The sequence below is a fragment of the Diplotaxodon limnothrissa genome, linkage group LG19 (genome assembly GCF_057381915.1).
Source record: "Diplotaxodon limnothrissa isolate DT_005_m linkage group LG19, D_limnothrissa_male_GT1.1, whole genome shotgun sequence".
NCBI lineage: Eukaryota > Metazoa > Chordata > Actinopteri > Cichliformes > Cichlidae > Diplotaxodon > Diplotaxodon limnothrissa.
The window spans coordinates 6,291,424-6,312,067 of record NC_140614.1 but is presented as its reverse complement, the minus strand read 5'-3'; the positions used below and the strand labels follow the sequence as shown (position 1 = coordinate 6,312,067).

General features: G+C 41.4%; 1 protein-coding gene across 1 annotated transcript in view; it reads right to left on the bottom strand.

Moving 5' to 3' along the window:
- Positions 1-13,843, bottom strand: part of kcnh5b (potassium voltage-gated channel, subfamily H (eag-related), member 5b) — a 189,663-nt gene extending 175,820 nt beyond the window's left edge. Inside the window, exons 1-3 of the mRNA XM_085379214.1 lie at positions 13,771-13,843; positions 3,412-3,535; positions 547-653 (exon numbers count right to left, since the gene is read on the bottom strand). Of these exons, the coding sequence (XP_085235340.1) occupies positions 547-653; positions 3,412-3,535; positions 13,771-13,843 (304 nt within the window). The remainder of the gene's footprint in view (positions 1-546; positions 654-3,411; positions 3,536-13,770) is intronic.
- Between the last annotated feature and the right edge of the window lie 6,801 nt (positions 13,844-20,644).

The following is a 20,644-nucleotide window of genomic DNA, read 5'->3' as shown; positions in this document are numbered from 1 at the left end:
TGATGATGAATCTTTTACATCGTGTGGAAAACCGGATACATCTGCGTCACTTACATGGGAAATACCTGGCACCAGGATGCACTATGGAAAGAAGTCAAGCTGGATGAGGCAAGGCAGGTGGTCATAATGTTATGCCCAGTTGGTATACTTTACTATTGTTCAAATACACAGTCAACAACACTGTGTTTACATTTTTAAATTCATTTTATCAAATTGTATCTGCCCTCCATTTATTGCCTTTATCTAACATGAGCAGTGATTTAAATCTCACATCCTTAAAGACATATAAATAAAAAAAAGTCTGTCAAGGACATGTAAAATAAAATAAAAATGAAAAGAACATGTTCATTAGAAATAATCGATTGATAGAATGTTAAAATCAGAATACAAAAACATAACTGAACTTAACATAACTCAACTGAATACACACTGATAGAAATGATGACAACAATGCAGACAGAAGGCTATCAGTAATGTATATGTGTTAAAAAATTACATAAAAGACATGATGAGACACATCAAGAAATAACTGAAGTGAACACTCACTGTTCTTTCTGTACAGCAGGATTTCAAAGCAGTTAGATTCATAATTGTCGAACGTCTGTCTGACTTTATCGATGGTCTTCTTGTCTGTCAGCTCTCCGTACATAAAACTGTGAAGGGAAATAAGCAATATGAGAAACTGCAACAATCAATCATCAGTCTTTCATGCCTCTGTATGATATTTCATATATGTTATTAATGGTACTGTCAATGTGTTATCTCACCATCAAAACTCCATTAATTCTTATGTTTGGTTCAATAGAATAAAGTGATGCAACGGCTAAAGGATAAATTGGGCTCACAGGGATGTGAGTGCAGATTTGTTCTGGGCTGTAATCATTCCATAAAGGGAACATTTATACATTTCTCCTACTTTGTTTTCCAAGATCAAATTCCAGTTCCAGTTTGCACATCCACACACATTTGTACTTTTTAGAGTGGGCACAGATTCAGTCACTATTTTATCCATTATGCTGCCACAGTGCAGGTGACCATCGACCATTTGAAAATGAAATACCAGTTTAGACTTTCACTTGATCTTTCCTTGATACACAAACAAACTCAGTGACCAGATCCTGGTCAGTTCATCCTTGAGTTCAGTAAATGCTTTTATGTTTTCTTCCAGCTTTGCCAAAGAACTTAAAATGAGGATTTTATTAAATTTCAACATCTTTTGGTTAGAAATGCAGAGTATAGCCATCCATTTTTTTAAATCCAAATCAGGGATGCAGGAGCCAACAGCAGCTATCATACAACAAGAGACAGGGTACACCCCGGACAGGTCTACCAAAGAAAGGCTAAAGCCCCACATGGAAAGACTACAGACTGGATTCAAACCTAGGACCATTACTGTAAGGCACCAGTGCTACCCACCACAGCACCATGATGTGAACACAGAAATTGGACGTTTTCAGAAAACTGGGATTTGACATCTAACCCCACCCTCTAACCTCTAATGGAATGGGCCAAAGTTGAATGTCGCCTTCTAGCAATGTCACCAGTGATGTCAGACATATTAGTAAGCAGAGTGGAAAATTCAACCTGGCCTTACTGCGAGCTGAAGACAGGCATAAGGAAAATTGTTCAGTGAAATGATGTGAAAAATCAAGCACAGCATTAGTTTAGGATTAGCTGTTGTCAGTGCTAGCCCACATCCTCCGCTGGCCTTTCTATCCATCCAATAAGTGAATCTGTGAATCAGTGTGGGCAGACTAAAGCTGCTTAATCTGCCCACAGTTCTTAAGTTAATTAATGTCATATCTTTCTTGTTCTGTATGGGGGTCTCCTGCTTTCACGGGCTTTGGCTTTCCACATTTGCATGTTGAATTACTGGGAAATCCAGCAATACACGTGTAGTGGTGTGGTGATCGGCCTATGGGACCAGTCTAAGACACGAGTCCTTTGTAGGTTGGCTGATAAAAATCCAAAAGCAAAACACTGCAATTTGTATAGCATAATGTTTCATCTTCAATTCGCAGCTGAAGAGGTCTACCTTCACTTTTTATGAAATTGTTTTGTTTTTTCCTTGACTTACTGCTATTAGGATTTTATGTGAAATGTCAGCACATCTGCACCACTGTTACCGATTCATACCTTTTGTACCACAGTTAAAAGACTAAAAAGAAAAAGAAATGTCTCTGGACCCCATTAACAGGCTGCTGTCTTCCATCAGTTTGGCAGCAGCCTGTAAGTTTAAGCTCTCAGTGGCCTCTTCAATCCTCTCAGTGTCACGACTGAGCGCATTGTCAGTCTCAGTGTCCTCTTCAGCCCAGAGCAGCAGGAAGCACAGGGATAAATCCGTGTCTCTGTTCTCACTCAGCTCAGTGTCCGAATGGAGTCTTTTTAGCTGCAGGCTAGTCAAGGCCGACCCCACCCCCACCCACGCCACACACACACACACACACACACCACCCTCCAGTCACATCTGAGAGCAGCCTGAGGAAAGGGAGTCAAATTTTAAAACATCTTGACTGACAGGCGAGCAGGGCACCGTCCTCGAGGTGGACCGGGAAGAGCTCCCCTGACAGAGTTTTTCTTTTGGCTAGAGGAGGACAGAATTAGGGAGGTGCAAAACAACTGACACTTTGAAACCTTTTCTTTGTTTGTGTGTATCTTTGCAGGCTAAATAGAGAACTTTGAAAGTGACAGGGTTTGAGCTGTGAATCATGGCTAGTCTGGTGTGGTTATAAATACAATAGTGTTGAAAAAAATATATAAATATATATTGGTTTTTTATGAGTCCCACTCTTCACTGAAGAATAAACCATTAAAAATGCATAAACCCGGGAGCTAAATAAGACATATGAGTCTACTAGAAATTCAGCAAAGGACTGTATGCAAATGTGAAGATGAAATTTAATGCATATATACCTAAACTGGGATTGGATTATTGCTCCATTACCACGCTATAACTAATAATGCTGTTACACAACAATACGTGCATATTTGCAGTCTTTAAAATGAACCTATTCTTATTTCCACCTTTTTTCTTCTTGGACTCAAAGACAGTAGCTCTGCATAATTCAGAGTTCAAAATAGTTGATCTCATGCTGGACCTTGATGCACCCCTCAATCAACCCACTGTCTTAAGCTGTGTTTTAGCCAACTTTCTTCTGATTGGCTGTTCCTTCCAGATGTTAGGCTCAAACAACAAGCAGGCAGGTCGACTTTGGTCGCAGCCAATCACATACAAGTAAACTGCTCTGACTGCAGTTTACTAAGTTTTTCAGTTTATTACCTGAACTTTCAGATATTTTTAATTTGAACATCCTTCAGTGCAACAGTAAATATATGCCAGAAAACAAATAAAAACATATCAGGTCCACTTCAAATGTCTGGTAATGATACAAAATCTAATTTGACTTGTACCTGCATGTGCTGCTCTTCTGCATGACCTCGGCTCTGTGGAAGCCAGACAGCTTGCAGAATCCGTCATTACTGTAAACTATGGGCCACTCCACGATCTGGGCGTTTCCCAGGAGAAAGCTGGTCTCTGACAGACAGACAGGAAAGACAGAACATCAGCTCCAGACAGCATCAAATATAAATAACAGATAAAAGGCTACAAAGCTTCTTAGCCTCTGAGGAGGACTGGATAAAGATGTGTTAGACTGGCCGTGTCAGTTTTAGTTTTGCTTTTCATGAAGCCAACATGTTGTTCTGTTTGTAGTCTTAGTGGGAAGAGATTAAAGGAGAGTCTCTGGTTTGAGGACCTCAGAATTTCAGAGGATGCATACTTTAATTGATCTTTGAAAACTGATTGTAAAGGTTCATTAAGCTTTGCTTTAAATATACTATATTATTATACTAGTAATGAACCTTTTGTTTAGCCAAACCACAAAAAAGTGATTCGACTTTAAACCGATTTGTTAGAGCTCTTGTTGCAAAGCTATTAAACCAGAGGAAATGGTTTGACCATCAATAAAGCTAAAAGCAGGTTTAGAGGGTGTTTTACACTAAAAAGACTAACTCTGAAACAACTTCTCACAGCGGTGGGGACATGCTGCACTGGTAACATGAGGAGGAACGATTACAGCAAGCAAGAACTCTGTGAGCCAGCATGCAGTAAGACAGACTTCAAAAACTCTGAACTTAAAAGCTGCAGCCGTATGTGTGCCCTATGGAATAAGGAACTGAGTAAGGCTTACTTCAAGACAGTCAGCCTGAATCAAATCAACACTGGTTAGGCTACTCAATGACCTTAATGTGCTTCTGGTGCCTGAGCAAAATGTTTTGGGTCATTGCCATGCTGGAAGCTCCATGATCCATCTTCAGTGTCTCGTCCATGATTTTAAGGGGTAAATCGACTGATTCTTATATAGTGCTTTTCTACTCCCCCTGAGCACTCAAAGCTATAACATGCACATTCACCCAATCACACCCATTCACACAAGCACATCCTTCAATGTTTACTATCTAATATTCACGCTCATTCATACTCCGATGGATGTATCGAAGAGAACTTGGGGTTAGTATCTTGCCCGAGGATGCTTGGCATGCCCGGGATCGGCAGGGATCGAAGCACTAACCTTCCGATCAGTAGATGATCTGCTCTACCTCCCGAGCTACAGCCACTCCTTAATACTGTGAAGTCATCCTGTACCCTTAACAGAAAAACAACCCTAAAGCATAATGTTTCCACCTCCATGCTTGACTGTGAGGATGATGTTCTTTGGGTCATCCTCAGCATTTCTCTTCCTCCAAACATGGCGAGTCGAGCTTAATTTTGGTTCTTCTTTGACCACGACACTTTCTCCTAAGCCTTCTCCAACTCATTTAGATGTTTACTGTCAAACCTAAGATGGGGCTGCAAAATTTGAGTCCATTATAATGTAGTGTGTTACCAGTGCAGTTCTTGGTTACTGTGGTTGTCTTCAGATCGTTAACAAGCTCCTCTTGTGTAGCTTTGGGCTGATCCACCACCTGTTTTATGAGCCTCCTCAACCCTTGAGACTTGATGGAGCTGGATGGAGATGCACAGAGCTCCAGACTGAAGGCGACTGAAGTTCATTTCCTCTGTTTCCAAATAACTGTACCAAAAGTTGTCACCTTCTCACCAAGCTTCCTGTTTGCCTTTTGATGGTTTTGTAGGGATCAAATACTTATTTCTCTTAAACACTGTAACATTGTATTATAAATAATTCCCTGCCTGTACAAAGACTAACACTGAGCAGTGCTGATTTTCTAACACTGGAATATTTCTAACATTTTGAGTTATTTTCCAGTGTTAGAAAATCAGCACTGCTCAGTGTTAGTCTTTGTTAATCTTCAAAACTGACTAGGTTACTTTTAAACATATAACACTGTCAAAAGTGTTAATTTAACACTCAACAGTGTTGTATTTAACACTCAGAGGTGTGGACCCATATAGACACTCTCTAGTGTTAATTTAACACTGGAGATTTTGCTGTGTACAGTGTACCATGTAGGGCTTGCGCCATATCATACCGTTCACGGTAATACCGGTATAATGTTAGGATATAATATATATAAATATAAAGATATAATGTTACTGACCTCGAACTGATTTTATGTGGTACACGGCGCTCGAAAATCTGTCAAAAAATGTTTTACTACGAAGCTACGAACCTGCACCGCTTGATGGATTGTCGGAGCATTACGGCTATTGTAGGCAGGAGCCTCGCGGAGTGATACGTACTGTGCTTCAACATAATATTACCCTATTGTGTGTGTATAATCTAGGTTTTGTGGAAATTATACATGGCTGAAGATATGTCGGCCAATTTCCACTGGACATGCCTTTTAGTTAAACTTTCAGCAAGGAATTTGCATTTGCACTGTTAAATTTTTATATAACTTTAATGCACATAAAAAACAGCTGCTTGTTTAAGTGAAAATATATTGATGGGTTGTGGATGTGGAGTTGTAAAGTATTTTGTCTCGCGTCATTTATATCGTCAGTTATATCGTTATCGTAAATTTTAAAATATTATATCGTGATAAATATTTTTGGCCATATTGCCCTGCCCTAATACCATGTATAGTATGCTATATATTTTGTTAGTGTTTATTACTGTTTTCATTTTATTCATTGTTTAGCTTATCAGATAGAAAAACACATCTGCATCATGAATATTTGGTCGAACTTTATGGATACAAAAATCACCTGAACCTGATTCTTCAAGTTAGTTTTACTTGTAAGGACAAAATAAATAATGGACATGACCTTATGAACAAGAATGAACACAAATTCCCCCAGACATGCAATCTATAAGAATGAGTGAGAAAATCATAAACCTCCCCAACCCTCTTGTTCAACCTGAATGAGTTACCCAGCAGCTACAGTCTGGCAAAAATGAGACTGCAGAAACATCAGGGCAGAGGAAAAATACCACCAGCAGCTTCTTGCCCTTTCTCCTTTCCCTTTTTAACCACACAGACATTAATAATTCATTTGATATATTCTGCATGGTGATAGCTCCTCACTGAGGAGAACAATGCAGAAGGTTTTGACTGTTTAACAATTAGCTGTACAAATCTCATGCACATCATAATGCTGCTAAAGTTTAACAGATGTGAGCAGTCCCAATGACATATTCAATTTTTTGTACATAAATTATCTGGAGTATATTAAAACACACACACATTGGGTTTCAGGATTAGCGAGGTTCAGTTTTTTACTCTTAATGTATTTGAGGTGTAGCGCCTGTGCTCCAATGACCAGTAAAAAAGGCTACACTTGTGAAAAGACTAAGTCCTGCATTTCAATACAATCAAAGCTAAAAATGATAAATGACTCTTTATCAGGAGCAACTATGACTAAAGAAATATGGAGGACGGGTATTGTTTGTGTACAACAATGAAATAAAACAAAACACATTATTCCTTTACTTGAAATTAAAACAGCCCATGAGAAAGATTTACTTACTTGATGGCTCTGGCCCCACTGTGCCTTTGATTCCCTCCTTGTGCCTAACCCAACAAATTATCACTGCTCATGAGTTATGCATCAACCTATCACACTAAACACAGCCCAATCAGCAGCACTGCAGGGTAGGCCAAAACTTTGTTTAATTCCTTAGAGTCTTTTCAAAGTAAAAGCCATCTAGTGCATCAACTTTTACCATCTTGTTTTTGGAAAAGCTGGAAACAGCCATGACTGCTCTTCATGCTATGAAATACCCAGATATTGCTGAACCATTTAATAATATATATAACTGATAGCCAAACTCAGAGAAATAACACCCTAATCATAATGGGCCAAGATGATCTTTTAAGGGGTTTTTTTTTTTGGCATGTTTGCATGGGCAGCACGGTGGCACGGTGGTTAGCACTGTTGCCTCACAGCAAGAAGGTCCTGAGTTCAATTCCAACACCAGGCCGGGGTCTTTCTGTGTGGAGTTTGCATGTTCTCCCTGTGTTTGCGTGGGTTCTCTCTGGGTACTCCGGCTTCCTCCCACCGTCCAAAGACATGCAGCTTGTGGGGATAGGTTAATTGGATAATCCAAATTGCCACTAGGTGTGAATGTGCGAATGAATGTGAGTGTGAATGGTTGTCTGTCCCTGTGTGTTAGCCCTGCGACAGACTGGCGACCTGTCCAGGGTGTACCCCGCCTTTCGCCCTATGACAGCTGGGATAGGCTCCAGCGCCCCCCGCGACCCTGAAAAAGGATAAGCGGAAGCGAATGGATGGATGGATGGATGTTTGCATTTATTAAATAGTAAAGCAGTGAAAATGGACAGAAAAGGGGGAGAGAGAGAGAAGAGGGAAGACATGCTACAAAGGTCCATGGGTTACTTGAAGCCAGGCTGCTGCACTCTGGCCACGAGGTTGTCTGCTCACCCGCTGAGCTAAAGAGGCAGCTGAGCTTTTAAAGTAAATAACCTTTTCATTGTTAAGCCGTGCACAACACATCTCCCAAACTCTCCTGTCGCTGTCTGTTTTATACACCTAAACATCCTCAAGCTGACAGTCAGCTGCTGCATAAGGAAATCCCAAAAGACTTCAGCTAAATCTATCCGATCTCTCCGATGTTTGCATCTCCTCGAAATCACAACAAAACACACGAGCAAGAAAATAGTAACAACTGTTTCATTTTCAAGGCTCTTTCCATTAAAAAGTAGGTGATTACAGCAAATAACAATATCATAATGTTAACAAAGTAAATAAAGGTTCACTGTAATAGTAACTAATTAAATAAAGTATATTTAAGGGCTGCATGGTGGTGCAGTGATTAACACTGTTGCCTCACAGCATACACCTCCTTTTCCACCATCAGGCCGGTCTTTCTGTGTGGAGCATGTTCAACCCGTGTTTGCGTTCTCTCCAGGTACTCCAGCTTCCTCCCACAGCCCAGAGACATGCAGTTAGTGGGGTTAGATTAAATGATGTTTCTAGGTGCCCGAATGGTTGTCTCTATGTGAGGCTAACGGTCTCTTGCCTCTCACCCTAAGACAGCGCTCCCATACCCCCGGGCCACAGACCTGTACTGGTCCGTGAGTTGTTTGGTACCTGGCCGCGAGAGATAAGGCTCGGGTGTGAAATTTATGGTTTTCAGGGTTTTTATCATTAACTCTGTCTTTTCCCGTGTTGTAGTTGTGTGTCTTATTTTGAAAGAAATATTTACGCATTACCATAGCGACCAGAGAGCATTAAAGGAGGACGTTGCTCTCAATGTTGTTGGCGCATTTCAGGAGGACGCTGCTAATAAATTTACACAATTACACAGTGAATTCACATTTATTATTATATTTACAAAAGACCACAGTTTTTGTCTTGGTTGTATCATTTTATTTTGTTGTATTTGTCCGCGACACCTGAAAGGCCAGTCCGTGCAAACATTGTCTGACATTAAACTGGTCTGTGGCGCAAAAAAGGTTGGGGACCGCTGATTTAAGACAGCTGGGATAGGCTCCAACCCCAATGTGGGCCTGAATTGAATAAGCGGAAGAGAATGGATATTTATGAAGCTAACTCATTGGTTAACATGTCTGAGAAGTCAAAAAACAGACAGCAGTATTTGGAATGAACATGCAAAAGCAGTGATGTCCCTTATCACCTGCCAGGAATATTGTCCTGGTAACTCAGAGAGACTTCTCTCTTCCAAAATAAAAACAGTTGGCTGGTAAAAGGCTGGATTTTAGGATGAAAAGATACTGTAGCAGCCAATCAAATAAGACTGCATGTATGCACAAAAAGCAGCATTTCCACCTGTTCTACATTTACAGCATTGAGGAAAACTCTGTGAAACAGCATTTAAGCTCTGGAAAGACAATAAAATTTCTGCAGTGAGACACGAGCGGATGAGTTGTTGAAGGTGTGTCAGCAGCTCTTTCAGCCATTTACAGACTGATGAGTAAAACCCTCAAGCAGCACACTCTATTGATTTCACCAGTCAGCCATCTAATGATAAAAAAAAGCAATCATAAAAACGTTCTTGCTGTAGTCAGGGGAAAACCTCTATCACTGCATTGGCCTGCCAGCACTGACTGGGTGATATTTGATTTTTAACAATTGTATATTTTTTAAAAACTCATCAGCTGAACGCCTTGCAATGATCATGTGACCACAGATATACTGGAAAAGCATATAGATGGCATTTGAAAGTGTGCGAGTATATTCAAAGGGGAACGGTGACCTTTTATAATATTAACTGTCTTCATGAAGCCGTAACAGCAGGCTGACAGTCAAAGTATCACCTGGGGCTGGTTTTCAGTGACTTTGTTTTAAAATGATATTCTCACTGATTTTATGTCTCCACTGACACGTTTTTCTTTCCTGCTACAAGAAGAGAAGTTTTTTTCTTTTAACAGCCCCTCCTGTTATGAGAAAGCGCTTCTACAACATGAAAAATGAGGAGTGGAAGGCCATATCCAAACAGGACATGGCTTGTAAAAACACCTTGAATTTTGTTTTTGTGGTTGTGGAAGCATCACGGATAATATTTTTAAACTTCACTGTAACTATTTTTTTTCCTGGATTCAATGGAAAAGAAAATCCAAGTACTGTATAGAGTGGGTTCTTTAGAGCTCAGCAGGGATATTATTTGTGTGAAATAAAACCTTTGAATCAATGTCCCACAACACCAGATTAGCTGGAAATTTCCATCAATCCACTTCCACGTAGTGGAGCCTGTCCCTGCTCCATAGGGCAAGAGGTGGGATTATACAGAGAGACAGACCATTCACACCTACGTCCAACTTAGAACCACCAATTAACCCCACAAACTGCGTGTCTTTGGACTGTGGGAGAAAACCAGAGTACCCAGAGAGAACATTCAAACACCCTACAGAAAATGGAAATGTGGTATGTGGTTTCAGGAAAACTGAAGATTTTTAAATGCACAAAGCAAAAACAAACAATTTGCTTCTAGGAGGACTTTTGGTGTAAGTTCACTTATAATCAGCTCAGCAAAGCATAACCTCAAATCTTATTCAGAGTTCAGCGAACTGATGAAAACTAAGCCAAGTCTTACACGAGTCTCAGATGTCTGCACTAACAATCTAGTAAATGAACAACTGAAAAAACTTATGGGTTGCCAATACATCTGAGACTTTCACCTGGTCTTGTCCACCTTCCACCATCTCCACTGAGCCTAATATGATGTGTTCTCTGGCACCACCCACAGGAGAACATCTCCAGATTTTTCATTCACCCAAAAGTTTAGTTTGAAACAGGCATTTGATTAAAATAACTTTTTTATTTAATTTAGTGCAAAATGCTTCAGGCTCACGTGCTGATGGAGCTGAAAAATGATCCCCCAAAAAATCCGCAGAGCATCATGGGTAAGGGGTGAGATGGACAGAAGAGTCCGGAACAAGATCAGCCTCATCTGTTCTCTGCATCACTTTCCAAACAATTACTTAACAGATTTTTCAGCACTAAAGGGAACGGGAGTTACTTAATTTATCACCTTCTCGTTTTAAGCCTGAAACCTGATGACTGCAGCCTCCTGTGGGCTCTTTAAAATTAAAGTGCTGACTAAGACTTAATGCCACACACACAAAAAACACATTGAATCATCTTGACCTTTTCCCACTCTCCTCTTTCATCCCAGCCAAGTTGTTAGCTGGACTGTGGTATCTGCCCAGTATGGCTGCCTGAAGGCAGATACCACGGGAGCACCTGAAGAAAAACTAAAGCCATCGTGGGACTTTATTAAAACCCACTTTTAATAGATTATTCCAAAGTTAACAGCTCTGATTTAATTTTCAGAGAACTGTGTGACAGGCTATGAAACCTGTTACTGTTTAATTTTTATTAAAGCCGAATGAAAGAAATAATACATTTAAAGTCTTTTGTTTTTTTTAATCTGTTGTGCTGTAAGAGCTCATCCTACCAACACATTCCAATGTCCTTAAAAATGACAGGAGCTGCTTAGCAGTACTCAACTTCCAGCTGGAAATACAACCCCAACTCCAAAAAACTAGGATGCTTTTTAAAATATAAAACAAAACAGAATGCTGTGATTTGCATATCTTGTACTGACTGGGTAGGCAGAGAGCTCAGGCCGGAAAGGATGAGCAGCAGGTTAGAGCGATTGAAGATAGAGAGGGAAATGTACTAATGAGTGAAGCGTGTGTCCTGAGAAAATGTTAGGAGTGTTTTGAGGAGCTGATGAATGAAGTAAATGAGATAGAGACAAAGGTGGATGGAGGAAAGTTAACGAATAAGGAAGTGAAGAGGAACAATAAGGAGGAATCGATGGCAGCTATGAAGAGTAGAGGTTGGGCAATAAAGTTAGAGAGGCAAAACTGAGATGGTTTGGACATGTGCAGAGGAGGGATAGTGGATATGCATGAGCAAACAAAGAAGACTTCAGCGACGTTTCATAGATTTAGTGAAACAGAACATGCAGAGGGCTGGAAAAGTAAAACAAACTGCTAAAGGAACTTTTGTTAACTGGTCAGTACCATGATTGGATATAAAATTAGCATCTTAGGGAGGGAGAGTTTCTCAGAAGTGATGATGGGCAGAGGTTCACCTCAATCTGCAAAAAAACAATGTCTATAAACTGTAGAACGGAATTGAAAGAGATGCTGTCGGAAATCACAGCATCATTTTCTAGAAATCGTTGTCTGTGAGCAGAGTTCACCATGCCAGCCACAAATCCAGGTTGCAAAGAAGAAGCCATGATCCATTTTTTGGAATTGGGGTTGTATACCCATCATTACTCACTGAAGTTCTACATAAACACACTTCGGCTGCTGTCATCATTTAAATGTAAGTTTACATTTGTAAATGTAAAACGTAAATTTGAATTTTGCTATTTTTTTGGCTCTCCTTGTGCCCTTGATGGAAGAGTGATTGGCGTGTTTTCAGGCTTTTATCCTGGGACAGAACATTTTGGCACTGGTGAAGTTGTCAGTGTTACCGATGACCACGCTCACTTCTATAGGGCACATAAACACCAAATCTGAAAGTGATGTGAGCCAGGTGCTGTGAATTTTGCAGTCACTAACCTCCGTTCAGTTGAATAGTTATGGGAGATTTCGGATTTATGTGACAGCACTCTCCTCCACTATAATTAAAATATCAAATATCAAATGAATATGGTTTTGGAAAAAAATATTCCAGCACTCCAGCAGAGCATCAGAGACTTGGACAATCAATGCCAAGGTGCACTGAAACAGTCGGTGATGGATTTTGTTCAATCCTGAGGTATGGAGGAGCTGACAGGCCAGAGAACAATGTACAACATCAACATCTTTTGCTACTCACATCATCCCAGACAGTTTCATTTGTGATTTCTTAAACAGAAAAAAAAAACGAAATAACACGAGAGAAACTACAACAAATTTTTTTTTTTTGACTAAGGGCAAGCGACAGAAACACCTTTCCGGAACCATCTTTTTGACCTCAATACCACCACACAGCCTGAACCTCCTCAGTTCACAAGTCATTCCGGCCAATTACCCGGCAGACGTTTTTGGGAAGATAAAGGAAAGCAATCAATCTAATAGAGACGAGAGCGCGTTTTCAGGCCGGTGCCAAGACAAGGCGCAGTTTACGAGAAAGATAGCTTTTTTCCCTCTCGTGCAGAAACAACACAAAAAAGCAGTCAACAGTGATGCAGAGTAATACCTAGCAATTCAAGGAAAGGGGGGCACGTTTTTATTATTTAACCAGGCAGATCGTTCATTCCGTCTAACTAAACCTAACGCAGATACAGCATTACATGACGGAGCATGCTATAAAAAATTCAAACCACTGTGTAGTCCTTTCAGTCTGTTCCCGTGTAATAATAATAATAATAATAATAATAATAATAATAACTTCAGTTTATGACAAAAAAAACTTTATTTTAAAAAAAACTGGCGACATAATGGCCTCGCATAAACTCAATAATTTAACATGAAAAGTTAAAGGCGATGCGTAAACTGTAACTGTTGAGGGACCTTAACGCAAACAAAATCCAATGTGATTGGAAAATATTCTCATTTCTGAAATCAGCTTCTTTTTTATCTCTTGCTTGGGTTTGACGGGCATCAGCTGATGAATAATATTGGGTTCACGTTGCCTCACACGGGGAGCAAACAAATAAATGCAGGTATAAAGTGACTTTATGTGATTATATCCTCCAAACCTCCCTCGTTGCACTGATATAAAACACACACACACACACACACACACACACACACACACACACACACACACACACACACACACACACACACACACACACACTGTTTTCCATCAAAGTCCTGGTCCAAGCGATCTGGTAAAACCAAACCCAAAGCAAGCTTCGCTCCTACGCGTGGACTCACCACTTGAACGCCGGACTATGTTCTCCAGAAAAGTGTTTTGCGGTGCCACAAGCCCTCTCTTTCCCCCGGGCATCCTGCTGCGGGCGGACGGAGCTGGTGTCTGTGGCGGTGTGTCTGCTGCTGGGATGTCGGTACTGACGCTGGCTCTCAGTCGGACCGATGGGGAAGCTCATTGTAACCGTGCGCTCTGGATGCTCGGTGCGCACTGAGCCACAGCAGCGGCGCTACATCCCGCTGCCTGCACGGAGCTCCAGGACGCATGCGTGTCGGCTGCCGAGTGCTCGCTCTTCAAAATAACGATGTACTGTAATGTTTGTGTAATAAATGCTGTTTACTGGCTAATATTTAGCAATAAGTGGAACCTTTATATATTTATCACACATTCGGTTTGCATCGTTAGTAACGCAGATGGCAATATCAGACTAGTTATGTTTTTCATTTGCATTTTGATGAGATTTTCTAAACAATTTACATAACTGCTCAATAGCGCATTAGAATTAAAATTATTTGGCACTAGAACTGCAGCTTATTTATTTCTTATTGTTCTGATTAGGGTTAATCTGCCAAGTGTTTTCCTCTGTTGACTAATTTATTGTTTGCTCTCCAACATCACAGAAAATGGTGGTAATCAGTCATAGTTTCATGCATTTTAAGATTGAAGAAGAATTTATGAAAACAGAAAATCAGCCCAGACTGAAAGAAAGCAGCAAATACTTCCAATGGAGAAGCTGGAACCAGAGGACCAAAAGGTAGCTGTAGATTATTAATAAATCAGCTATACTTGGTCAGTTTACAGACATCAAGTTTTAATGGCAATTTCTTTCAAAAGATCTATTCATAAAAGCGTGTTAAAACCATAATACAGTTCTTTTTAAGTTGATTTCATAGACACGTCCATCTACGGTTATAGGATACACAGCATCGACAATCTACAGATCAAGAATATAAGGTTAACAATTTAACTGTTTAGGCACCAGAAAGGAAAACTTAAATGTTGGTCTACTGGAGCAGAGGGCCCAACTAGAGGAAGGAGGAAGGTATAATGAGTTAAACCTGGCAGGTTTTCATCGACAAACTTGTAACACAGCAGGAATTAATGCCAGGAGAAATAAAGAGCCAAGTGAAACAAACAACCACAAAATTCCCCTTTTTAACTTTATTTCAATTCATGCTGAGCAAAAGTGATATAGTGTGTTAATCAGTGAGATTTAGAGCTGTCAACAGATGCATTTTTTAATCTCAGGACAGAGTCAGGCTGGCTGTTTCCTGCATCCACCCTTAATAAACTATCTGTGCTTCCTAATTCAAACATGGTACATGAGAGAAATCTAGCAGAATAATTCAAAATAGTGAGCAGATAAGTAACTGTGAGTTGCTTTAGTATGAAGCAGTAAAACTAGTGTCTCCCTCTGCGAGCTTCCCCCAGGAACGCTCATTAGCTTGCATAAAGGATTAATGGGGCACCTGGGAGCGGAAGGCCTCCACTGGAGCAAGAGACCACACTTCATGCTGACGTCACCACCAGTGATGGGAATAACGGCGTTACAATAACGGCGTCACTAACGGCATTACTTTTTTGAGTAACGAGTAATCTAACTAATTACTATTCCTATCGTTACAACGCCGTTACAGTTACTAACAAGAAAACGCGGTCCACTACTATTTTTCAACAAACAGACAGTTGGAGCTGTGTTCAGCTTACCGCATTTCATATCAGTTGCACGGAAGTAGCTGTAAGTAAACTGGACGCTACAGCTTTAAGCAGCTGCGCGCGCTCCCGCAGACGGCAATCACGATCACTGTCTAGCACAACACCTGGAGCTAAGGGGGCAAAACAATCACATGAGTGCTGCTGTTTGACTGAGGAAGAATAAAGTAGTCGTGGTAAGCCAATCATATGACCACTTAAAGAAAAAAACAAAAAAAACAGGGGAAGTTTTAGGAGTGACGAGAGAGAGAGAGAGAGAGACCGCAGAAAAAGAGAGAGAGAGCGAGTTTTAAGATGTGAGAGATTTGTGACGTTTATCGTGTTTGGAGTGTGTAGTGCATGTGTTGTCTTGTGTAGTTAGTGTGTAGTGTTGTGGATAGTTTTGTGTTGTGTGTCATAACAATGAGGCGGCTGCTGTCTCCAGGTAGAAACAGGAGTGATACACCTGCTACTGTCACTCCTGTAGGTATCAGGCTGTGATGTTCTCCTTTATAGTGGACAGAAATTATTTTTTTGGAGTGGCACAAATAATTTGTGTGGCATCTTATTGAATAAAGAACAGCTGATTGTTCTGTAAATAGTTTGAAATGGTTATTAAAAAAATCAAGGTAAAAGGTAAATTGATGCAAATAACTTTGTTGTTTGCAAAACTTGTGCACAGGATTTTAAAATTGACCATTTATATTTGCATTTAAAGTTATGAAATATGATTCATTAAACATGTTTAGTGGTTGTTACAGTGAAAAATATAACTTTTTCTACTCTGATTTTATGTTTTTTGTCGGATTTTAGATCAATTGTGTTAATACAGTATGTCAAAATGAAAACATAACTGTAAATTCAGACATGTGAGGTTGTGCTGAAAAGGATGATACCAAACAAGGCAAATAAACTGTTTTTAAAGGTGAAATGTAGAGGAAACATCAAAAGTAGTTAAAATGGCCAATTACACGCTGGACCCCAGAGGGTTAAACTTTTTTTTAAAGTAACGCAATAGTTACTTTTCAAGTAATTAATTACTTTTAGAATATTGTAACTTAGTTACTAACTCAGTTTTTTAAGAAGTAACTAATTAATTACTTTTTCAAAGTAACTTGCCCAACACTGGTCACCACATTGTATCTACTGCACTGTACATAGCAGGTCTAAAAACTACACTAAAGCTGATCAGATTGTCTCAATCTTTGACTGTTTGCACTTTAAATACCTGGTGACCCTCTCTTCTACTGTAACCCCTAAGAAAATCAACCCTGAGTTTGAAAACTAAGTTACTAACCTTATTAAGAATTTGAATGTGTCTGTGGAGATGATCCAAAAACACAATTATAAATGTTCAAAAAGGACAAAAAACACCTACAGTAACCATCCCATTGAGCTTTAAGTGGCCATTAAAACCAACATTATGGAAACCATACATTGACTAAGTCTTTGAGTTAACACTCAAATGTTGGACTCTATCCCAAAGTCTTACGTGCAAATCTCCCTTTTTGCACCTACTAACACTCTTTTCATCTGATGCTGTCAAGAAATCTGTCAGCATCACCTCGGATATTCCAGCATGTGTGTAAACACGCGAGGTGGCAAATGCTCTCATGGGATAACCTTAATTGGCCCAGTTGCATCATGGGGTATCAACCATATGTGACAGCACAGGTCAGACAGCTGCCGTCTGCTCTAACAGGCTGAGCTGTGCAGACGAGCCTCTCTCTCTCTTACACAAGGTGAATGTCTCTCACTCTACAGAGGTTCATTAACGACAAATCTGTTGCTGGAAAGGAACCAGTCAGTTGGTGTAGCTGACTTTATATTGAAGTGGACGGAAGAGAGTGTTTTCAGCGTGTCAACTAACTGAAGAATACTAGTGAGCTCAATATGCACCTTGTTTATGCTTGTTTGTCTGAAAGTTGTTCTGGCACACGAAAAATTAGCAGTCAGACGAGGTCATGGCATGTTAGAATGCAAAGGTGTCTGTGTCAGGGTCCTGGGTCGGAGTAACCCAGGACCCTGAGCAGTTATGAATTATATTATCATTGTATGTATATTTGGTGTTGCTGTCCTTCTCCCTGTTTGCGTGTGTGAATATGTGTTTCTGCGGGCGCCTTCAGGCCTGCTGGCGGACTGGCCACACCCGAAGCCACACACCTGCTGCCAGTGTTGGGAAGGTTACTTTTAAAATGTATTCCATTACAGAATACAGAATACATGCCCCAAAATGTATTCTGTAACGTATTCCGTTACGTTACTCAATGACAGTAACGTATTCTGAATACTTTGGATTACTTAATATATTATCATGCTTTTTACAACAACGTGAATGTACTATTGCTGTGTGATTTATTACTATTACTGAAGGTCCGCAACTCCGAGCTGTAGTAAAGGGACCTCTGACTAATACGGCGGGGTCCCTGTCGGCTCGTAGCCGAAAAATAGCTTTACTTTGTTGTGTGGGTCAACTTTTCTTGCGAGAGACAGAGAGAGGCGTTGAAAGACTGCTCCAACAGAACTTATTGTTTTCGGAGGAAAACACAAACACGGTGTACAGTCGAGTCTTAATAGCTTACTTACAACTGGGCTCGTCAGGCACTCTTCTTGGCTGAAGTGGTTATTATTATATTTACATGCTTCCAGCTCCCGTTTTTCCTCGATGACAACTCGTACCTTTCCACTCCCCTTTTTCTCCCTCCTCGCGCTCACAGACCCATAACGTGTATGGCAGTCCATTCTCCCTGCAATACGGACTACACTGCCCATGATGCTACATTCTTTAGAGCTATGCTTGTAGCATTCTGCCTGTTAGCTTAGCACAACAACAACAACAACGAAAAGGCGCTCTCTCACCCAGGAAACACACAGTCGCAGAGAGAGAGAGAGAGCGTCGCCCTGTAACCATGGCAACCGTAACGCTGCCGCCCGGAACAACAGAACGTAGCTGTCAAACAAAACCCAAACAGTCCTGACCCGCGACAATATGAAACAGGAAAGTACCGCAGTGTAATCCATTTATTTCAACAAAGTAACTGTATTCTGAATACCACCTTTTTAAACGGTAACTGTAACGGAATACAGTTACTCATATTTTGTATTTTAAATACGTAACGGCGGTACATGTATTCCGTTACTCCCCAACACTGCCTGCTGCTGATCAGGCCTCGTCGGGGGAGCTACTTAGGAGAGTCTTGGAGCTCCCACCGACGCGGGATCATTGCGTGAGACTCCACGTTAGTCATCCTGTTGAGCTCAGTTAGTGTGTGTATGCCCGCGGTTATATGTGTCCTGACGGCTGCTTCTATTGTGTCCCCAGGAGAGGTGTGGAGTGCCAGACAGCAGCCAGCACGGGGATTGCTGAGACACGGGAGCGGAGAGCACAAACACTGGGAGAAGACACGACACGGGAGTCTGGGGAAAGCACGGCAATTTATTGTTGTTTAGTTCCATACACTGTAAATAAACGCACTGTTTACACACAGAGCACGGCGCCTGGGTCCTCCTTCCCTACACCCCTACGGTCTGCCATGCTAAACCGTGACAGTCTGGGTCCTCAATGCAAAAGCCCATAATATCCATGTGAACTTCTCAAACCACTACTGAAGTATAATCGACTTTAGAGGTTTAGGTCCATTTCCATCACACCATACCATTAGGGAGGCATCAGGTTGCAGGATTGCAATAAGTCCGAACATCAGGCAGAGTCATAACTTTAGCTAAATGTTACAGGCATGGCCCTTTAAGGGTGAAGCCTGATGGGAAATGTATTCGGGATGTGTGTTGCGGGACTACCCTGGTGTGTGTGTGGAGAGAGAGGAGAAGGGGAAAAAGTAACGGTTAGCAACAGAAGAGGCGGAAAGAAAATTAGTAAAAGGAATATAATAACTCCCTCGGCAGCCAGAGTTGTGTTGGCGATGCTCGCTGTGAGTAAACTGTTTCAGCCCACTGTACGCGGTGTTCGTGCCTTGGAGAAGAAATAAAGTTCGGTGAAGCAGTTTTTCTACGCCTCCTTCGATCTTTTTACTAGCGGAGTTGACCTGTACAGTAAGCTAGTTGCCGGCTACGAGCCAGTCACGGAACCTTCAAGTAACTGTCAGAGGTTTCCTTACTACAGTTCGGGGCCGTGGATCTGGCACGGTAACACTGGGGGCTCTTTTCCGGGATTAAACTCCGCAAAGTGCAGAGAGAGACAGAGAGAATGGTGGCGCCGGGAGATGCTGAAGGGGATGACATGGTAATGTACTTCAGTAAGAGTAGCAACCCATTTTTGTCAGAATCCCCGGAGAGTGGCACAGTTACTGTGGAAAGTGCTACTAATGTAAATAATAGAATCTATAGCGGCAACCCCTTCATCACAGACATAGAGTTAATGCCAGCGGCAAGCATAGCAGCAGCCAATATGACAGAGTTTGAGGCTGCATGGCATCTCACCCTGCCACCTTCAGCTTACACCAAACCTTTCTTAACACCAACAGCAAAGCAGAATGCAGTGTGCAGCGAGTTTAAGCAGTTTCAGTACTCAGACTGTGAAGGCCCTGGTAATATTACATCTACACTGCTTACAGTGGGACGGCATGGCACACATGATCACCTATCTCGGATTGTTACATCTCTGCCATGCAGCCAGCCATTCACCGCCATGAACTGTACCTGCAATGTCCCTACAAAACCACAGTTTACTGAGCCAGCGAAGCTACACGTTATGCCAGGTACACCCCAACCTGCGCAATACAGTTATGAAATGCCAGCTCAGGGCTATTTTTCCCCATGGTAATACAAGCACCAGCTGGGGGGTGTGGGCTTTGTAAGCATGGCCAAGGTCACAGTTCAAAACAAGCCACGCCAGGGCCACGCGGTTGTTTAGGGTGCAAGACAGTGGCTTTGCGGATTGTAGTGCTGATGAACAGACGAGGGGCAAGGAGAAAATTCCCACATTACAACCAGACCATTTCGATGGGTCAGGGTCATGGAAAGACTTTCTCTATCAGTTCGAGACCTGTGCAAAGGCCAACTGCTGGACAGAGGAGGCCATGGCTGTCCAACTCAGATTCAGCCTGAGGGGCGCGGCTGGAGCCATAGTCCACAAAAACCCCAAATCCGCTCGCTGGATTTACCAGAGGATTGTGGAGGAGGTGGAGGCTGCCTATGGGCCGTGTTCAGAGCATGCAGCAGCCATTGGCA